This window comes from Python bivittatus, unplaced genomic scaffold (genome assembly GCF_059951505.1).
Source record: "Python bivittatus isolate LINGU-HERP-01145 unplaced genomic scaffold, Pbiv_v1 ctg000530_np1212, whole genome shotgun sequence".
NCBI classification, from domain to species: Eukaryota; Metazoa; Chordata; class Lepidosauria; order Squamata; family Pythonidae; genus Python; species Python bivittatus.
In genome coordinates, this window is record NW_028277085.1 from 6,104,590 (window position 1) to 6,126,874 (window position 22,285).

A 22,285-nucleotide genomic window follows, 5' to 3' on the forward strand; every position below is an offset into this window, starting at 1 on the left:
CAAATAGCTCATTACTGCTGCAGAGAAGCTACAGGAAAATAAGCATTTTTCTCATAATAATTACGAATAACTACACTCAATCAATTATATTTCTCCTCAAACTCATGCACCGGGGTCTTAAATGATTCCTTTTTAAAATAAAAAATTGGATTTATGGTTACAATTCAGTAGTGAAATATATTTTGAAGAGGAATAATAATAATCCACTTTGCATGAATAAGGTCCCAGGTTTCAGTAACTAGACCTCATGATGGCACAGGAGGGAAATCAATTGGAATTATGAGCTTAAAGTTAAAGATTAAAGGGGGGAAAAGCTGCCAGATTCATATCAATCTTCTGAACATCTTTTTATTCCAATATTTAAAGCCAAAACTATCCAGACCTTTTGCAGATTTGAAACATTGGGAGACCACTCTCCAGCTGCCAAATATGAGCTAATTGGAAAATTAGCATGTGAATCATATTAATATGAATCACTGCTTGTGAATAACTGCCACAGACAGATGTTTCTAGCATGGCTAAAATCATAACACAACAAGAAGTGGATAAAAAAAAGTGTTCAGTTGACCTGCCCAGATCTGAAATTAAGGCCTGTGTGGTTGCCTAATATATTCCTGGGGGAAACCTCACTCATTTTATGGGCAGCCAATTCATTACCAACCCATCTTCTGTTGATGCTCCACGTCAGACACAATCAGCGCAATCAAACAGTGACGGAAATTCCCTCTTCAGTGAAAACAGCCATTGTTATGAACACAGCAGGTATAGCTGGAATCAGCTCTGAAGAAGATTGATACAAACATGTGTACAGGAATATGGAGCAAAATGCTTTATGTCTACCATATACAACTGGGCCAAAGTGGAAAGAGGTGTGATTCACATCTTACATTACAATAATGTCTAAGCCTTGTAGAATGGAAGCCCAGCTTTACTGTGACTTAGGGGTGTATGGACCAAGACATAGACCATGACTTGGATCAAGACTTAGGGACATTGATTTGATCACGTTGATCAGCAGTTGTTCTCTGGCTTTTCCGAAGAGTCTTCTGAAGCCCCTAGCAGTTGCTCACAACCAAGAAAGCTAGTTTCTCACCATCTTATTAACCAGATTTATTGAAAGGAAAAAGGGAATTAGGTTAGGAAACTGGATGTATGTATTTTAGCCTTCCATTCACCGGAAAGTTCAGTAGGATTCTTTGATCAACTTGCTAACCACTTGAAGCAGTGGGGAGGGTTGCTTCTTGCTTCCCTGATAAGGATGAATATGTAGACATTCTGAATCTGTAATATTTTGCAGACCACTTCCCTATTAGGGTAAGAAAGTGTGTGCATGAGTGAGACACGCAGTGAGCATCATGATTACATAGAAGCCTGAACCTGAGTCTTCCTGCTCCAAGTCTAATATCTTAACCACTTCACTCAACTGGCTCTCAACATCTTGATCTTACCTTCTCCACTGCACCTGTGACAACAGAGATTCCACCTATCCACCTAATCAGCCCTCTATTTCTTTCTCTGTTGCACTTCCTTTCTAACAGAGAGAAGAGTTTAAACATTGCAGAATGAAGCTGAAGTTGTGTCTGGCCTTTTAATTCCTCAGGCTAATGTTTATGGCGAGAATGGCTCATTAATTCCAACCATTATTTTCTGCTAGAAATAGTTTCTTTCTGCAACTTTCCAGACTAGGACTTGTAAGAGAAAGCATATCTGGACACTCATGGTGTCTGTGGGGAAAGTGAGAGAAAGACCTTGGATGAGGAATAAAAAGTCAGTGGAGAAGGGTGACCACCCATTCCTCTGCTGTTTTTCTCCTCCTAACGTAGCTCTAGATTTGCAGCAAAGAATTGGTTGCCAGCATGTTCTTATACCTACTGACATATGCCACGTTGCTGATCCACCAGATGTAAAAACATATTTTCAGATCATTTCTTTGGAAAATGATGGCTTGCCCTGGGGTGATGAGAAGATCCAGAGTTGTACAGTCAATGACTTTATGTCCCTTACTTTACAGTATTTATTATCGAGGTGATCAGATGCAAATCCTTTTCTTTCCACTTTCAGGAAGAAGTCCAACCTCTCCCCCATTTCAAGAAATGGGGACAATTGAAAAAAACCCCAATCTTCTTGTTTGGCTTTTGCTGATTTTGACACATTTATGGCACAATGCAGGTAAGTTAGTCTATTTTTTTCCACCAACTGGTTCCCTGAATCAGAACAAATTTCACCACCGTCTCCAGAATGGTCACTCATCATCCACTGAAGGTGTTGCTGAGAATGATAGAGGAGCTGTGTGAGAGCAGATCAACCATCATTTTAGCATAGCTTTCCCACCAATGCCATCCAGATGCTTCTGAAAAATCACATGCAGAATGTGGGAATAATTGTTCTTGCCCGTGTTTTTTTTTCCTCCCATGTTTTTTCTCAGCCTCTGATACTAGAAGCCACAAAGGACTGACATGGCTACCAGTAACTGATGAATATTAGCCAGTCTAGTTTGAAAACTGTACAAATTGCTTGCCACATTCTTTAGAAGTGCATTACACTATAGAGTTCAAATTCCATATGAAATCTGAAAATTCCGTAGTTCCATTTTGGACTGACAAGAAGTTCAGAATTCACTTTCCTGACACTCCCACCATTGCACTGCCAGATTCTTCTGCATCCTTTTATATATTTTTTGCATGAGTTTCTCTTCCAACCCTCTTCATCTTTTTTAAAATTTTTATTAAATAGTCCCAAATATGATAGCTTTCCTTCCCAGGGAAGCTCAGTTCAATCCCATAAAAATTTTATTTGCTTTTTTTGGGAAACCTGAATTGGAGACCATATGGCAAGCTTGATCTGAATAGTAATCTTGTTATGTTTGGGATGAAGATGTGGGTTTGCTTAACTGATATTTTATTAGATGGAGGCTCAAACCCAGATAGTAGTGACACGTTTTCCATCAGTTAGTATAGAGAAGTAGGGGAGAGATATAACCTAGTTAGAAATAGTCTCTTAGCTCTTTCAAGAGGTGTTATGGTTGAATGTTGGCAGTCCCCACTGAGTAGAACACAGTTTGAAAGGTACTCACTTGGAGTAATGGTCCAGTAGCCAAACTTCTTTCTAACCAGAAGGGGGCTGTTACTGGGTTTTCAGTGGTCTAATCCAGCACCTTCTAATGTGTTGATTCCAGTGTGAGAACTGGCCCTGATTTTTACTGGAATTCAACTTTATTCCCCATCGCTTTGTTTTTCAAAGTGTGTTCTTCCTTGCCGGCTTTATTTCCAGGTGCCCAGGAAAATATCCACTGGGAAATTCAGCGTTATGATGGCTGGTACAACAACCTCATGCAACATAAACACAACTCAGCAGGTGAGAAAGATGCAGCTGATCTTCCAAACTTCCAACTTAGAGGAATTGTTAGTTATTTACGGCTAAAGTTCTCAACCTGAGTTCCATTGATCTTAGTGGACATTATCTCTGAGCTTATGGATCTTCAGCCAGTAGCTAATCATCAGCCTCAGTTTTAGGTATCCTAAACTATCCTAAACTATCCTAAACTATCCATCTCTAACCATGTTATTTTGGAGCAAATGTATATGAGATTATACTATGAACCTTGTGGTTCCACAAAGACTTCCTCAATCCTAAGAATATAAACATTCTCTCAAGTGGTCCACCTGCTCTCCCACTTTGCTGGGGTGCCATTTCCAGTATTTGCAAGGAACTGTGGCCAGTAAGAAAAACCAGTTTTGCATAAGATGTCCATGTGCTCGTCTGCCTCTGTAGATTCAAATTCAGAAATGGAGGCTTAAATAAAATGGCATAAATGTGGCCTTAGTGGGGAAGATGACAACCAGTTAACCTGGGCCTCTTCTAGCCCCTCCAAAAGCCTTAGCTGAACCCCCAGCCCCATTCAAAAATCACCTCTGAATTATAACATTTAATGTCACCAAAAGGGAAAAATATTCAACACATAGGGGAGAGGATAATCACTTAGCCTGTTAAATTTTATTTTCATGATGCTCCAATTAAATGAAATCAAATTAAGTTTTTCTACTGGCACATTATCCAACAGCCAACTATAGACTTCTGCCTATGCCAGAAAAAGTGTATGGGACAATGCACTTGAATTTTCTTCCAAAAATTACCTTCCCATCACCCTTTCCTTGTTTCTCGTGCCATACTTTGCCCCATTCCCACCTTGGAGTGATATGCTGAATTCCTTCCCAAGGTTCACAATGGTCACATCTGATTATTGATTCATTATGTGCCATCAAGTTGCTTTTCACTCCTAGCAACCACATGGGTAGATTTTTTCCATGATGATCTATCCCTAACTTGGTCTTTCAGGTCTTCAAGCAGTGTACCCATCACCAGTGTAACTGAGTCCACCCACCTTGCTGCTGGTCATCCTCTTCTCTTTCCTTCTATCTTTCCCAGCATTAGAGTCTTCTCTTTCACATAATGTATCCGAAGTAGGATAATTTGAGCCTGGTCCTTTGTGCCTTGAGTGAGAACTCTGGGTTGATTTGATTGATCATCCATTGGTTTGTTTGCTTGACTGTCCACGGGATTCTCAAGAGTCTTCTCATGATCCTTCCTTTGCCCCATTCCCACCTCAAAGTGACATGCTGATTTCCTCCCCTAGGTTCACGGATGTCACGTCTACTTCCTGCTAACTATGCAGACGGTGTATACCAGGCCCTGCAGGAACCTCATGTCCCCAATGCACGCAGGCTTAGCAATGCGGTGGCCCAAGGGAATTCAGAGATGCCTTCTCGGAAGAACAGGACAGTGCTTGGTGTTTTCTTTGGTAAGCAAACATCCTTTAAAGAGGCAACCTGTTGACCCAGCCATTCACTTGAGCTCTTTGGATCCTTCTGGCACAGAAACCATTGCTAAGTGTGTTTCCACCAATTAAAACTTGAATCATGTTCTTGGGATTTAGAAAAAGGTCACACCAGCCTGTGGGTTTCTCCAGAACCCTTTACTCCTTTCTGATGGGAAAGTAGAAAAAAGAGAAAATCAGTTCAGCCAGTTATTTCCTCCAACATAATGATTCAGGTGATCTTCTACCTGGACCCAGTCTTGGAGAAGTTCTCAAGCTTTAAATGTGTGGTTTGAGAAAGTCACAATTTGTATTATTTCAAGCAAATAATACAAGAGTGTAAAAAGAAATCCTTTGTTACAACAAATCCTATTTGAAAGAATGTCCTGAACAGGTCCAAAGCAAATGGGCCAAGTGGGGCAGAAGTACATACAGTACTGAACTGAATTCTGCACGGGAAGCCAGATAAAACTAAAATCTGTACCCTATGGATTCACCCATAAGTCAATTCCTTCTCCCAGCATTATTTTGCAAATCCATGCAGTTTTTAAATCTAGATAGTGTAAGTTCTGTTAGCTAGTCTGATTTGTTAGTTCCAGTCTTCAGACCAGAAGTGAAATGGTTTCTAGAACTTGGTGCATATGTTCATGCTTATACTGGGTTCTGTTTTGGCTTCAACCCTCTGTTGGCCACCTAGAGTCACTGTTGTGAGATGGGCAGCTGTACAAATGGTTAAAGTAATGAACCGACTGCATGGGCTGGCCTAGCACAATATGCTAAGCACCAAAAACCTAGCCAAGATTAAATTAACCAAGCTTTGAATGTCATGCAGGTACATCCAGTAGATTTTCAATAGACCTGTTTAAGTACATTGCATGTACCAAGTACATATACACACACACACACACACATATGCACGTGTGCACACACACATACACTCACAGCACTGATCTAATATTTGTTTTCTTGATGGTTCCTGAAAATTGTTTTCTTTTCTGGGAGTGTCTTTCTTTCTTTCTTTCTTTCTTTCTTTCTTTCTTTCTTTCTTTCTTTCTTTCTTTCTTTCTTTCTTTCTTTCTTTCTTTCTTTCTTCCTTCCTTCCTTCCTTCCTTCCTTCCTTCCTTCCTTCCTTCCTTCCTTCCTTCCTTCCTTCCTTTCTTTCAAGATATATGTCATCCATTGCAACTGGTTTCTCTAACCTTCCTGATTTGGGGTATCTGGCAGGCTTCCACGTGCTGTCAGAGATTTCAGAGGCCGACAATCCAGGCTGCCCAGCCGAATTCCTCAACTTGCTGATCCCTCTTGGAGATCCTGTCTTTGACCCCAGCAGATCTCAACAGGTCGTCCTGCCCTTCCAGAGGATGCGTTGGGCTGCAGGAACAGGACGAAGCCCCAACAATCCCCGAGAGATGGTAACAATGTCCTTTGGTGCAGGATGGGTCTGAAGATTCCTGTGATGGCACAAGCCAAATTCTGTCACAAGGGGTGGAATGCTTAGGATTAATTTGGTTGTTTGCTTTGGAATATATTTTTTAAAAAATGACTCAAAGACTACACCTACACCTTAAGGTAACAGAAAAGCCAGATGAAAGTAGGGCCCAGAAATGAGTAGAATAGTCACTATAGCAAATTGGCAATCTGGTGTCTTCCGGATGTATGAGACTACAGTTCCCATCATACCTACACAAAATAGATAGGATCCCCTTTTTCTCCAATGACCCTTGTAAAGCAGAGGCTGGCATGTTTGAAGAACCTGAGTTGGAACTGCTTCTGAAATCTAGGTGTGGCTTGTTAAAGCAAGTCAGCTTCATAAAGCATGGTTTGAAGCTGGTTTAAAATTAATCCCTGGCTAAGCGGCAAAACAAATGCAGTTTACTGAAAAGGGGAAGGAAAGATCTGATCTTCCTTCCTGAGCTAGCTGGGCTTTGGATTCCAGTAAATGTGGAGGTCAAGGAGAAGACCTCCTTCTAGTTTCCAAGCATGAGTAAGGAATATTCAGAAAGCCTGGCATATTTTGGAAAGATCTTCAGCCTTTTTCTACGAGATGAATATGGACATTGTCATATTCACACTCTCCCAATGTGCTTTTGTGGGTTGTGTGTGTGTGTGTTTTTTCTTTTGCTGCTCCTAGAGTCCTCCCAAATCACACTACCAAAATTCACAGGCAAATCCCTGAAAACTGAAGGAGGAGCAATGTCTCATTGTTCCCTGGGAGACAATTAAGGAATATCTTGTGCTGAGTGGTTAGATAAAATATCAGAAATGAAAACAAAACCATAAAAAATAATCCTTAAAAAAAAAGCTCTATCTTACATTTACATGACCTAGCAGATGCATTCACACCACATGCTACACTTGGTTAGTATTAACCTTGGTTAGTTGGGGGGGATAAGAAGTGGTGGGAACCCAGTTCAGTACAGAGCCCATGCTGAGAAAATGAGATAATTTAAAAACAGATTAAGCTGCAGTCTAACAGGAGCAGTTGGTAAGAACACATAATTGAAAGAAATGGAGTATATTCATAAGCACAGAAGTAATGGTTTCAGTATCACCATTAGGTCCAAATTTGCTGGGCTTTGACTACTTTGTGTGAAGGTGCTGTGTTAAGACACCTTATCAAAAGAGTCAGTTCACCCAATCCAAGCAACTGAGAGACTGAATTGGAGTTAACTGATTTCCTTACTCTCTCCTTCCCATCTTCCTTTTTGTTCTCCACAGGTAAATGGGGTGACTGGCTGGTTAGATGGCAGTGCCATCTATGGCTCATCACATTCCTGGAGCGATTCTCTAAGGAGTTTCTCCCGAGGGAAGCTACTTTCTGGAACAAAAGATGGTTTCCCAAAGCAGACAGAAGTGAACAGCTTAATGTGGAAGGCTTTGGATCCATCTACAGGGAGGGGTGGATCACAAGGCATCTTTGGTAAGGAAGTTTGGGATCATCAGCTGCTCCTCAGAGAGGGAGGGAGATAGGGATGGAATCCCAGAGCATTTCTTTTCAGGCCCTCATTCAGTTTTCTGTAATAAATGATAATAGAAAGTTGGGTGTGTATTTGAGAATTCTAGAATGCATGGAGGTCAATAACAACTCAACTGTTTTGTGCTAGAGCTTCCAGAATAGGGGGTGACTTCTGAGCATATTCTTCCTTCAACATCTAACTTTACTACCTTATCCTTTTATGGAGGGAAGAAATCTAGAGGTCAACACCAAACACAGTGGCCTTTTCCCACCTGCATCTTTGCAGAGTGTCCTAAAAATTATATCCTCCTCCTCCTCTTCCTCATCATCATCATGTCTTCTCTGATATCTGGCCATTAGGATTCACCTTGCTTTCACAAGTCTCTTGGGTTCTTTTTAATAATGATTCCTTCTCCTTCTCCTTCTCCTTCTCCTTCTCCTTCTCCTTCTCCTTCTCCTTCTCCTTCTCCTTCTCCTTCTCCTTCTCCTTCTCCTTCTCCTTCTCCTTCTCCTTCTCCTCTTCTTCCTTTTCCCCCCCCAGAATTTGGAAATGCCAAAGGAAATGAAAACGTCTTCCTGCAAGCCATGAGTATTGTCTGGTTCCGCTATCACAACTATTGGGCAGAAAAACTGGCCAAGCAGAACCCAGGCTGGTCAGACGAGGATGTATTCCAACATGCACGCAAGAGAGTCATTGCCACTTACCAGGTAAGTAGAGTTTGGAAGAGACAGAAAAGACAGGAAAGCATATGTAGCTTCTTGAATAATCAGCTCCTCTTGGCCCATATCTATGCTCTCCATCCTGCCTTTAAGGAAGAGGCATTAGTGCAGAAGCGGAATACACATTTTATGTATAGAAGATCCTGAATTCAATTCCAACCAATCATTGTTTGAAGTTTCACATACAGAGTGATGGGGAAAACTTTCTTTTCTGACAAATGGCTGTTGTTTTATTACTGGCCTGTTGTTTTTGTTATGATCCTTCAAGTCAATCTTGATTCTTGGTGACTACGTGGACAGAGTGATTGGCCAAAGTCACCCAGCTGCCTTTTGTTCTTTAGGAAGGACTAGAACTCAGCTCTTTCTGTTCCTAGTCCAGTGCCTGCAACCACTACATCAGACTGGCTCCTTTCTTGGCAATTCAACATTGGCCTAATACGGCATTTAGTTCAAAACAGCATGCATTGGCTTATCTTATAATGTTTCATGATCTTCTCATTGTTCTCCTAGAATATTGTGCTGTATGAGTGGCTTCCAATCTTTCTGGAGAAGACAACCATCACAGATTATGAAGGTGAGGAACGGCAACAGAACAGAATAGATGCCAAATGGAAAAAGACATTATGCAGCCAGTGCCTGCATTATGTAGACACTCCCTGCATAATGGAGAAGGGAGATAAGGATATTCTTGTGGATATGAAGAACTGCCTTAGCCACCTCTCCTTTGATTTTATACTTGTGTGTAGAAAAGGCTGGAATCTGTGTCATTTCCCAGCCTATACATCATCTAGGTTTTCATCTAGGTTCCTTATATAGGAATGCTAAATTGCATTTACATCCCAAGTTCTTCCATTTAAAACTCAAAACATCACAGGGGTTTCAAGGAATTCCCTTCTCTACATCTTCTTTGCTTTAGTAAAATGCTTCTACTAAGTACTTCTGCACCAGGCTGAAGGATAGAATAGGAAACCAGGTGCCCTCCTGCTTTCAGGGTATAATCCCACCCCATTGGCTGTGGAAGTTGGAGTTCAACACACTTAGAAAGTACAAGATAGAGAAGACTATATCATCGTTATTGTCCTTTTGTAGTTATGTGTCTTAGTTACATTTAGCATTTAGATTATTCATTGTACAATTAATTGTAATTTTGTAGGTTTCTTTTGCATTTTAATACCTGTACTCTGCCATTTTACCTTCATAATTTTATCTTCACCTTATTTTATTCTATCAATATGACTTTTTATTTTTATTTCTATTTTAGCATAATTGTTATGTTATTAGTTCTATGCTGGTCTATAAAAATTGATTGATTGATTGATGTATATTAGGGTTTTATATATCCTTCCTCTATCAATACCAGTTTCTGTTTGGCCAAGCACACAAATCTTGCTAAGGCAATCTAGATGTACTGGTTGAATATCTACAATATAGTGGGAGGTATAATTCTTCTGTATTTAATATACCTCTTGCTATCCCTTGCACCTCTCTCTGGATTGTAGGTTACAAGCAGCATGTGGATTCCAGGATCTCTCCTGAATTCCTCGTGGCTTCTGCACTCTTTCTTGGCACTAGAGTCCCATCTGGAGTCTATATGAGGTAAGAAAAGCAGGTTTTTTTAAAAAAATAATATTGAAGTCAGAAGCAGAGAGATGCCTAGAACTGCAGTTTTTAAGATTTACAGAAGTAGTCAGTCACACCTGACATTACAAAATCTAAGCAGGAAAATTCAGTCCCAGTAGGATAGTGATGGAAGGAAGGAAGGAAGGAAGGAAGGAAGGAAGGAAGGAAGGAAGGAAGGAAGGAAGGAAGGAAGGAAGGAAAGCTCCAAGAGAGTTACTAGCTAATGTTTTTCTCTTGTAGATAATACAGCTGGATTCGCACAATATTCAATATGGTTTCTCTAGTTCTGGCTTAAGATTTTGTGTGAATCCAGCCATTTTAGTTTGTAATGTGTCAACCCAGCCAGCTGTGGCTTATTCAACCAACCTTGGTGAACCAGTGTAAGCTAAGACCTCAACCATGGTCAACAGAGTCTCCTGCTGCACCTTGAAAATCCAAGACTTGGATGGTACATCAATAGGTTGCCTTTGCAGATGGAGCATTACCAGAATTATACATCTCATACAGCGTCTATCCAATAGCCATCTGGCTGGCTTCCTCTTTGACTCTTTCCCTCTTGCTGTTTTTTGCCAATGGGGTTAGGCATTATACTGATCTCCCACAGAGAGCCCTACTCATCTCATTTCTTTTAATTCTTTTTAGGAATTCAACATGTATTTTCCGAAATGTGTCTGACATAAATGGACAACTTTCTCCAGCCCTCCGCCTATGCAACAACTACTGGAGCCGGGAGGTAAGGAACTTTAGAGCTATACAAGAGTAACTAAATATACATTTCTAGTTGAAGGTGCTCAAGAGATGGAGATTGCAATAAAATGTATTGAGTAAGTGGATTCATGGTGAAATATTCATGTCATATGAAAAATTATAACTCAGAGGTAGGACACTTGGTTGCATGCAACAGACCTAACTTTCAGTCTTCAACATCTCCAGGTGGGGCTGAGGAGGTCACCTGCCTAAAATTTTGGACAGCTTTCATCAGTATAGAAAGTACTAGAATAGGCTATCAAATGTCCTGCTTCATTATAAGACAGCTTCTTATACCTCTAGTTCAGCTGGTGATTTCACAAAGATAGGTGCCATTCCCAGGAACCCAGGACACATACAGTTGAGCCCCAATAGTTCCTATCAGCGTGAGCATTGCTCCAAAGTTCTGACTTACTGCTGACATGCCATCTTGGAGCTGACCAAGTATACCTTTGCAATAGATAGTACTTCATGCTAAGTGTTTTCTGCCTTGGCCAGAATCCTAACCTCCAGACAGCTAAGGATGTAGATGATCTGCTCCTGGGAATGAGTTCTCAAATTACCAAGCTGGAAGACAACATTGTGGTTGAAGATCTCCGAGGTATATATTTTCATTCATTTATTGGAAAGCTCTCTCTGTTGATGGCTCTCAAAAAAAAAAAAAAGCAAAAGTTTTCATTCCTGCTGCAAAGCTGAGTTAAAAAATGTACTGCAGCCTCAGAAATTTGGGGTGGACCATCTTTGCCTCCTGCGTGTGGGGCTTTCAGCTAATTTGCTTGCCCTTTGATGTCATGATTCCTTTGTTCTTTATGTGGACATTCTTCCATTTTGCTCCACTATGGATATCCCATCTTGTTCTTCTTCTCAAGATTACTGGTATGGGACAGTGAAGTACTCCCGAATGGATTTTGTGGCGAGCTGGATCCAGCGAGGAAGAGACCTGGGATTATCTACCTATAATAAAGCCAGGGAGTTCTTCAGACTTCAGCCTGCTAAGAACTGGACAGACATTAAACAGAAGAACCAAAAGGTACCCCATCAGAGGGGTTAAAACGGACATAAGATAGGGCGGAAGGCAGACAGAAGACTAGCAGCTTCTTGTCCATTGAAAGCAGGCCTACCATTACTTCCCTTTAAAGTTTAAGCAGATATAGAGGCTCAGAAGGCAGGAAGAATCTTTCCTTTACATAGGAGGAAAATGCTTGACGTTAGTCTGAGCACCCATTTTGACCCCAGCCACATGCATTTATGGCACATGGACTCTTCCAACGGATACAGACTTCAGTAGAAAACAGTTCTCACTCTTATTCACATTCCTTAAAATTCCCAATAGGTAGGAAATAGAAGCTAATGCAGCTTGGTCCTCTTCTCTGCCTTCTATTGGAGTGGGCGGGAGGTTTGTTCCAGTTCAAGCAGCAAAAGCAGTGGGGCTGTTCTGAACCAGATCAAGGGTCCAGCATCCACTATTTACTCTTGAAAAGCCATTCATCCAACTGGACTTATTTTATTCTAGTCACAAGGGTCTCTTCCCATTTTGTACCTGGTACCAAACTAAAAGGGGACAAAAATCTCCCCACCTCTTTTAACTATTCAAGCACACCTTCCACTCATTTAGCCTCAAACCACATGGTCTGTTTACTCCTAGATCCTTGAATTAACTGCAAACCTGTATGGTAACAACCCTGATCACCTGGAGCTGCTTCTTGGAGGGATGCTGGAAGAGGATGAGACCCTCTTCCGAGCCATCATTGAGGACCAGTTTGTTCGCCTACGAGATGGAGACCGATTCTGGTTTGAAAACACCAAGAATGGGTAAGAAGTTATCCCATCAGAACATCATTTAATTTAATCCTTCGGTATCTATCCATTCTTTCTTTCCTCTGGGAATGTATGGTGAGATGTGTGGTTCTCCTTGCCTTCTTTTTTTATTTTCACAATGACTTGAATAGGTAGGTTAGGCTGAGAAATAGAGACTGATCCCAAACTCACCCAAATGTTTCATGTTTGAATGAGGATTTGAACTTCAGCCTCCCAATTCTAACCTGGCATTCTAACCATAGCATTATGACTGTATTTACGCTTAGCACACTGAAGATCTAACTGATGCGTTCTCTCAAAATGCTAAGCTTGATTAATGTCAAACTGTGTTAGGGCTTTTTTTTTTTATTTGTGGCTTAGCGTGTTACGTGAAACCAGCCCCCCTGGTTAGTTTAAATTTACAGCTTTAGATAATGTGTTAATTGAACAAGCAAGCGAAGCATGCTATTTAGCTATAGTCTTTGTGGTTCTCCATTATTTCTAAGCAGCTGGTAGTCCATAATGTCACCATGCTATTCCTTGGATATGCCCACAAGATTCTGAAGGGGCCTCCATTCAAACAGCCAGCACAGCTTGTGTTGAGAGATGTTGGGAGTTCTAGCTATAGGCCAGCAACATCTGGAGAACCATAGATCATCTGACCCTCCTCTAGATACCTTTTCAAAGTCCTTTTCTCCTCTGAAAGTGTAGCACTGATTAGATAAGCACTCTGAAGGATTTGGTGACATCTTGGATGGTAGGCCTCTTGGTCATACTTCAGTCCTTTTGGGTGGTGGCTTTTTCTAAGATGTATATTTGAAACAGGGCAGAGCTTGTATGCTATTTCAAAAAGGGGGGAAATTCCCAGATAGTAGGTGCTGAGGGGTCCTGGCCTAGAGATCCATACCTCTTCTAGGTGGAACATAAAGGGCAGACAAACCAGTGGTCTGTCTCATCATAAGGCTGCTTCTCGTATTCTCAAAAGCCTGTGTGTCAGGCCTAGCCCAAGGAACTCCAAGAAACAATGCAAATTCAGTTCAGCTTTGTTTATTAGCTACAACCTCTAGCAAGAATCTTCCCAGACTGAAACTCCAGCTCCCAAGCCATCCAGTCACAACAGTGTGAATTCCTCAAGGAGGTGCCAGTCTCATCCTCTTGTATCTCCCACGCTCCTCTGGCGAGCTAAGAAAATGTTTATATCTCTGAGCCTGGCCTTCATAATTCCATTCCATCACACTGTGTCAAAGTATCCAGCTGAGAAGACATGGTGCTACGTTCCTCACTGAAAAAAATTGAGAGAAATCCCATTGAGTATTGTTCTTCACATTTCTTCCCTTTCTTAGACTGTTCACTTCGGAAGAGATTGAGGCCATTAAGAAGACTACCTTCCGTGATGTTCTTGTTGCTGTCATCTACTCAGACAAAATCCAAGCAGATGTGTTTATCTGGAATGATGGTAGGTGCTTATGTTCGCTGGGGCTGCATGGGATGAGACAGAGTCCATGCAGTGTTTTGTACTAAACAAACAAATTCATTGGTGCCCATGCCTATCCCTGATGATGTCGAAATGAACTAACATGTGTCACAGTGTCATGAAGAAGCTCCACCCTTTCATACTTGTATTGCAGTGTTGCACACAAGTATCTAAGGCAGCGTTTCTCAACCTTGGCAGCTTTAAGATGAGTGGACTTCAACTCCCAGAATTCCCCAGCCAGCCATGCTGGCTGGGCAATTCTGGGAGTTGAAGTCCACGCATCTTAAAGCTGCCAAGGTTGAGAAACACTGATCTAAGGGCAGAGCTTGTGTCATGACATCGTAATGCACATTTCATTACTTGCCCCCCTCCCCGTTGCCACCACTGCTGTGTATGCCTATGAATAAATCCATTACTTTTACCTTTATTAGAAATGTTGGAAGGCTTTCAACAGGGGGAAAGAAGACAAGCAGAATTCAGAAATGGAATGTCTACATTATACTGTATATCCAAAGTTCTGGATTCATTATCTAAAGTGGGGGGGGGGGAGATGAAGCCTAAGAGTTTTTGACAAAGCACCAAACGATAGTTTAGGATTACCCATAAATAAGGCCAATGTTTTTAGTCAGACAGAAACTTACAGTAATCTCTTTTCCCAGCTTAATTTATTTTTTTTTAAATTGGCAACTCCAAGTCTTTTGAACAGGGACAGCTTCATAAATGGCCCCAAAGGCTCCCAGCAAGTCTGTAATGATAGTCACTGGCCTCAGAATGGCAAGCAGAACCAGGTGATTGAAGTCCCGTCCCCTTTTACATGTCTGCCATGTATGCAATACACATTAAAAAGAAGTGAGTGTTTCATCACCCAGTTGCATCTGCTATTTTGAGGCTAGTGACCATCACTGCAAAGACTCCTGCTTTGGATGGAAAATATGGACAATCTGAATCTTGAGTAGCATCTGGGTCAGCAACTCTCTTGCTCTGCCTTGCAAGATTTGACACATAAACATTTTTATGGCATTCCTCTTGTCTTGGTTCAAGGGCAGTTTTATTAATTCTGGTGCGGAATACCCAAATCTCCCCAGTTTGTTATTACAGCTTGGAGAAATTTCCAGATTTACAACATACCATCCCCATGTCTTACCTATACTTGTTCATCCAGATCACCTAAGATGTCATCTGCTTACTCAGGGAGGGGGAGAAAAAAGCAATACATTCACCTGTGCTCAAGTGAGTCCCATTGCTTTTGGACGGAGCTCTGGGCCAATTCTTATTTTGTCCTGATGGGCGTAGAAACCAAGCCATTGTTGGAAAGAGGTGGGTCTGGCTTCAGACTCCAGCAGAGAAGGAAGATATAGAGTCTTAAGAAATTCTGCTGGAGGGAGGAACAAAGGCAATCAAGTTGAATGAAGCTCCCTGTCACTTTGCATTCTTTACCATCAGATGGTCCATGCCTCCCGGCCAGGCAGTTGGATTTGCAGACCCTCCCTTCCTGCAAAAAGCTGACCATCCTAGATTACTTTGAAGGAAGTGCTGCTGGTTTTGGAATCCTCATTGCTGCTCTATGTTGTTTGCCTTTAGGTATGTTTCAGTCCAGGTTTGACATTTTCCTTTCCTTTCCAAGGTGGGGTTCAACTGGGGACGTGTCCCGGGAGTGAGATTGTTGAAAACTTGAATAAAGCATCTCTGTAAGGGCAATGTATGTGAGTGCTCACTTCCAGAGAAAAGAACCAGTAGTTCAGACATCAATGGAATAAAAGTTGGACCCACAGCTTATTAGGCCATTCAGCCTGCATCATTCTGACAACAGCTAAATGCTCTCTCTGAAGAAAGTGAAGACGGAGACAATGAGAAGCAACATGTATGGATCTGGAACCTTTGGCCAACCCTCGATTTTAGCCCCCTTGGTTTCCACTATGCCCTCTGCTTTTTAAGCTGATCAGTAGAAGGCAATGGCACCAGAGGTGATTGAGACGGTGCAGGTAGCAGGGCCATTGTCCATAGTGGTGAAGAATTCTGTGATTTGTCATCCCAATAGTTCTGAAGGACACCAGCTTGGAGAAAAGTAGCATGAGGTGACCAATGTCATTAGCTAATAGGAAGAATTTGCAGGTCCCCAACAATGCTCACTGTTGGCACCAGGACTGGCATCTGTGAACAATTCCAGCTGTTGCAACATCAGCCAATGCTTTTCTTGCTGGTGTTTCTGCAGTGAGTCTGTTCATTGCCTGGGTTGTTGCTGCTTTCCGGAGGAGATCTTTCCGTAAGCTGCAGAAGAAGCAAAATCCCACCATTCATCCAGAAGTATCTGCTGAAGGAACCCAAGGTGAGGAGCGATTTTGCCAGAGTGGCCATTACTCAAAGATTCCATTCAGACACAGTATGAATCAAATGTACAGTTCCTGGATAATTTTTTCCTAATTACGATTCAGAAACTATTACATCTCTCTCTTGTATTCTATTCACTGGGGTTATCCTATTGGATTTAGATTCCTGCAGATAAGAAAGTGATGGAGAAAAGTTATGAACACTTGGGCATTAGTTATATTGGTGTAAATAGATGCATTACCTGTTTAAAAACCTACCTGTCTTCAAAGATGATAAAAGACTCATTGGGAAATGGGAACCTGGTTGTTAGAAAATGCAAGGCTAATTCAGAATCCTCTTCCCCCAGCCTTTGAATGGCAAGGCTCCAAGACGGACAGTTCACTTGTCTACATCCAACTGAAGGAAGACAGAGTGATCAAAGTGCTTGATAGCAAGCTGGCTGTGGTTCGAAGCATAACCCTAAAAAGCCAGCAGAAAGTGGAGACCATCATGTCTAACAACAGAGGCAGCAAAGCTATACTTCTGAAGATCCCTAAAGAGTATGACCTGGTACGTACCAAGGAGGATGACAACCAACTATTTATGTTCTCATTTACACACCAGAAATGTTTCCACCTTGCCTTTCTGTCTTCCAAAACTTCCCAACCCCCAGGAACCTGAGGAAAAATAAAATAGCATCCAGGATTATCTCCATAAAACACATAATTTTATGCCAACTATTTAACAGCAGTAGGAATGTAGTTGTTTTAACTGCTGTTTTGAACAGAGTCAAAGAGTGGGCGCTAAATACCCCCTGTTATAAATATCTAAGTCATTGTTGAATTCATGAGCATCTAAAATATCCTGAATATCTCAAGCAATGTCTTAAAAATTAAAATATGAAAGAGCAGTATAGAACAAGGTTGCCTTTTAGTTGCTGTAGTCTCAGGCTATTTACAACAGAGCATTGTAGTACAATTGTCTCTGAAGTGAAAATAGCTGCAGATTTACCAGGTCTCAAGATTCTCCACCTCAGCTGGGAATGTCTCCTGTTTCATTGTTGTTTTTAGGTGTTGCTGTTTAACACAGAAGCAGAATGCAAGGACTTCCTTGGACAACTGAAAACCTACTTGGAAATAAATGAATTATCTCTCCAAGTGTCAGTGATGAGTGAACAGCAGCTGCTGAATAAGGCAGTAACCAAGGAGCAAAGAAAAGATATTCTGGAAATTTTTTTCCGGCATTCGTTTGCTCAGGTGAGTGGGGAAGCTGTTTCTCCTCCTCTCCTTCTCCTTCTCCTTCTCCTTCTCCTTCTCCTTCTCCTTCTCCTTCTCCTTCTCCTTCTCCTTCTCCTTCTCCTTCTCCTTCTCCTTCTCCTTCTCCAACAAGGATGAAAAGATAGTGATGTTCAACAAATAAACTTCAGTGATATGCTGCTATCAGTTCTTCTATGGAAATCAACTGGGTAGTTCACCCATACACATTATGCCTTACAGTTGCAGCACTGAGGTTTAGGATAGAAAATGGTCAGGACTTCACCAAAAATCCAAAGAGTCTTGTAGCACTTCTAGACTAATTGTGGTTTTTTAAACCACATAAACTTTGATCTCATGCCTTTTAATAAATTTTGTTAGCCTGAAAAGGTGCTACCAGACATCTTGGGATTTTTGGCCACCTTAGACTAACATGGTTCTCCTCCTACAAGGTCAACATTAACCAAATCTCTGTTCTGTTTTGCATCTATGCACATGGCCAAGGATTTCACAATCCCCCAGTGTTGGTAATTACTTCTCTTCTCCTTGAGTTCAACCCACTCAATTTAATAGTTTTAAGGGGCTTGTGCAAACAGTACTATCAACTTTTATATAGCTGGTCTACCTTCTTAATGTCCTCTCCCCCTCCCCACCAGGTGAAGCCAGGTTGCAAACTCCATTTTCCTCCATAGTGTCACCATTATTGTTTTCATTCTCTTCTCACATTTAACTCAGGTTTTTTTGTTTTTTGTTTTACTCTTCACAACTCCTTTGTGAGTTAAATTAAAGGCAGTGAGGAACTGGAGATTTCTCAATGAGATTCTTACCCACAGTGGGATCTCTCACCATCTGCAACCAGTCTTCTAACTACTGCCCCCCAATGCTTACACAGGAAAGCTGAACTCACTAAGCAAAAAAAAGTTACAGAATAGATGTTATCCATGAGACTTATTGCCAAAGCGTGATGTCAAAGGAGTCTTGTACCATCTTAAACAATTGTTTCTTTCTTTTATTTGAAAGTTGGAAAATATTGCATATGTATACTGCTGGACAATAAAGTCAACTTGTAATGTTGCCTAACCAAATGATTTTATCAACTGTCGGAATGACTGAAATGTAGACCGAACCTCCTCTTGTAAGTGAATGTTAAGTCATACTTGCATGATCGGACAGCAAAAGCAAGAAAGATCCTAGTTTTGCTTACGGTGTCTTATCTTACTGATGGAAAGTGAGTGGACTTCCTTCCTTCTGGGAATGTGATCATTGGTCTTATGCTTTCAGGTTCTAAACATTGACAGATTAGATGCTGGAGAACTCAGCTTGGAAACATCTCAAAAAGCCAAGGAAGCCTTAAAATGTGAGCTGAGCCGGGCAGAGTTTGCTGATGCCCTGGGCCTCAAACCCCAGTCTGTATTTGTGGACTCCATGTTCTCTCTCGCCGACAAAGATGGGAATGGGTATCTCTCCTTCCGGGAATTCCTGGACATCTTGGTGGTCTTTATGAAAGGTGAAACTTGCAACTATTCAACTGTAAGGGTTGGGATGGAGTTAACCACAGTCAATCTGGCACCAACCTGTTGTGTTCATATGATACACTTTACTAGATCAGGTAGATTTACCATTGCATTTCTATAACAGGCTAAGTTTAGATTGCATTAAACCTGGCTAAGATTTGTATTTTATTTTTTATATTTTATTTTTGGGTAGCGCTGTGTGTTATGCAAATCCAGACTGTTTAATTTGTTTATGGTTCAATGACTTGTGCAACCTGAGGAAATGGGTTAATTCAGTAACCATGTCAAGCATGTTGTGTGAAGGCAGCCCTAATATTTGGTCCTCAACTAAAATATAAATGTTGATATTAGACCAGTTTATCCAACCATTGATGCTGAAGATAGATAGGAGACAATAGAGATCTTTCCCTTCAGTTCCAGAAACAAACAGGTGGGACTGCTGGGAGGGAGCAGGATCCTTTGCCATCCTCCTTGAGAACCTAAAACAAGGACTGGAGGTAGATGCCACTATTATAGCAGAGACCTCTAGCAGAAACTCAGTCTTGGTCCATAGGAGCTGGGGGGATTGCATTAGCCTTTCAACCAACATGATGAACTTCCAGATGGTGTGATTTTATGAACAGCCATCACCACAGTCCATGAACTTTTGAGTAGCTGCAACCAAGTCCTTTCTATCTTATCTCCACCTATTTCCTGAATCCTCTCCACACTGATAATCTCAGAACTTTCCTTCCTTTCTGATTGTCAACAAGATCAAGAAATGGACTTTGAGGATCTCTCCAAATAATTGGGGCTGTACAATGAATTGTGCTTATGATGCATGGTCTGTGTTCTTCTCTACCTCTCTCAACCAGGATCTCCACAGGAGAAGTCCAAACTGATGTTTGCCATGTATGATATAGATGGAAATGGCTTCCTTTCAAAGGAAGAATTCTTTCGGATGCTGAGGTATCTTCTGCTGGTTTGGGCATGGGATGTTGGCTTTTGTTATTGTAACTCATCCTTGGTGGAGAGATGCTGGAATTTCAGCAGAACCTTCCATTTGCTAAAATGCTATCTTGCACCTCAGGTCATTTCCTCACCTGAAATTCAGTCTGTATACATCTTGGGGAATGTTGACATTGACAATGAAACTCAACCTCATAACCCACAGCCCAGCATTTTGGAGGAACTGAAGCCATGTGGAAAATAATTCTCTAGCTGTGCAGATTAGGGCTGGGCTCATTTCAATCCAAGCTCAGTCAGTGCCCCCACCCAACCCACTGAATTTGTTCAGTTCATCTGAGTCATGAGTGAAATAGAAGTGCCATCAACCACGGTCCTTCCATTCATGCGAGAGTTTGCCATGGACTCTTTGATTACCCAGAAGTCTTATTTCCTTAAGACTTATCTCCTCTTATCTCCTGCTCTAGGTCCTTCATTGAGGTTTCTAACAACTGCCTCTCACGGGATCAGACCGAGCAGGTCATTGAGTCCTTGTTCAAAGAATCAGGATTCCAGGACAAGGAGGAGCTCACCTGGGAGGATTTTCACTACATGTTGCGGGATCATGACAATGCACTTCGGTGCACTCAACTTTGCATTAAAGGTCAGCAGAATCCCATAAAGATAGCTCACAGGAAGCCTTCTGTTGGGTAGGAGTAAGGAAGCCATATTTCTGGCAGCAAACATCAGTAGTAACAGTTCAAGATTTCCAAGAAGTGGGTGCCTAACCTTTTAATCCAACTTTCCTAAACATGATACCCACATGATGGGCTGGAACTGCATTTCCCAGAATTCCTATGCTTTCTTAGAATTCTGGGATCTGCAGAATTCTGGCACCTGGTCCCATGTTGGGCAAGGCTGTTTTATTCTTCCTCCCTCTAGAACTGCTTGAGGAATTCACTTTTCTCACTAGAACTCTCTGGAATATAGCTATTTTTGGAATTTCACCTCTAAATTTTGTGATTTGGAGCATTTGGCTCAAAAAAGTTTTAAGTATTTAGTGCTATGTGAGTTTTTTGAGATAAACTACCTCTACAAATGCATGGTTGGAGAACAAATCAGTTTAGGAAAACATCTCTGCTGAAAAACTATACTTTAAAAACTGCATTTTAAACCAAACTTTTGCAAGGTTGTTTTCAAAACACTGCAGCTTGAAACAGAAGTGGAACAGAGCTGATTTATGAAAAAGAAAACTTCCAAACTTGACCTGAAATGGGGTCTGTTTATCCCTAGCACCCCCATCCACTGGTTTTCCCTTGGTAATTATTCCTAAAGGCCATTTTAACCTAATTTTGTTTTCCCAGAGGCCCAACCCTGAGGAGCAAGTCACTCCAGCAGGAAACAAAAAAAAATAATAAATCAGCAAGTGGGAAGGTTAAACAGCTAAATAAAAATGTTTTCATTTTTATTATATTGTACCTCCCTCTCTCTCTTTCTGTCATGGGTCGCTATGGGAAAGAAAGCCATAAGATGCCCACAAAGTCAATCAGTATCTTTCTTCTCCATTCTCTAACTCTACTAGGTCCTTGGTGGTCACCGATGTAACTTTCTTTTCTGTCTCCCTCACAGGAGTTCCAGACAGACTCAGACAAAATGAAATAAATCGTGTTTCCTTCATTAACAAGGATCGAGATAACAAGTAAGCCATCTCCCAGTTACTCACCTTCTCATGCTTCCATTCCATGCAGCCTGTCTAAGCCTGTGTTGATTTCAGATGCTACCCAGGTCTCACTTTGCCCCACCACAAATCACAGAGTTTCTCTGCAAAGACTCCCGGCATGTTTACAGTTGCCATCCTCTGCCCAACCCATATGGTCATGAGGTAACCAGTAATGCGATGGAAATTGATATTCACACAGTGGGGATCAGAATATGTTAATGATTATGGAAGACCATAAGGGCCAAATTAGGCGTTCATTTTTCAATGGTTTATATTGTCATGCTTACAAAAAATAGATAACAAGAAAGCTTAACCCTATCAACTGTGAAGATGGCATTTGGAGAGGGCCAAGTGTGGAAAGGCTTAAAGAGATGCCCTATTGTAGTAGAGCTACAGTTTAAAGTTTAAACATTAAAGGTGCTCTGGAGCTAGAGTTCCAG

The 22,285-nt window shown here is 41.4% G+C and overlaps 1 protein-coding gene across 1 annotated transcript in view; it reads left to right on the plus strand.

Annotated features, from left to right (window-relative positions):
• Positions 1-2,093: 2,093 nt before the first annotated feature.
• DUOX2 (dual oxidase 2) overlaps positions 2,094-22,285 on the plus strand; it is a 30,649-nt gene continuing 10,457 nt past the window's right edge. Inside the window, exons 1-21 of the mRNA XM_088148181.1 lie at positions 2,094-2,169; positions 3,271-3,354; positions 4,634-4,798; positions 6,038-6,225; positions 7,532-7,733; positions 8,311-8,477; positions 9,000-9,063; positions 9,989-10,085; positions 10,752-10,842; positions 11,355-11,457; positions 11,726-11,886; positions 12,502-12,668; positions 13,997-14,109; positions 15,571-15,708; positions 16,340-16,453; positions 16,802-17,004; positions 17,505-17,690; positions 18,969-19,194; positions 20,056-20,149; positions 20,614-20,789; positions 21,755-21,824. Of these exons, the coding sequence (XP_088004307.1) occupies positions 2,094-2,169; positions 3,271-3,354; positions 4,634-4,798; positions 6,038-6,225; positions 7,532-7,733; positions 8,311-8,477; positions 9,000-9,063; positions 9,989-10,085; positions 10,752-10,842; positions 11,355-11,457; positions 11,726-11,886; positions 12,502-12,668; positions 13,997-14,109; positions 15,571-15,708; positions 16,340-16,453; positions 16,802-17,004; positions 17,505-17,690; positions 18,969-19,194; positions 20,056-20,149; positions 20,614-20,789; positions 21,755-21,824 (2,885 nt within the window). The remainder of the gene's footprint in view (positions 2,170-3,270; positions 3,355-4,633; positions 4,799-6,037; positions 6,226-7,531; positions 7,734-8,310; positions 8,478-8,999; positions 9,064-9,988; positions 10,086-10,751; positions 10,843-11,354; positions 11,458-11,725; positions 11,887-12,501; positions 12,669-13,996; positions 14,110-15,570; positions 15,709-16,339; positions 16,454-16,801; positions 17,005-17,504; positions 17,691-18,968; positions 19,195-20,055; positions 20,150-20,613; positions 20,790-21,754; positions 21,825-22,285) is intronic.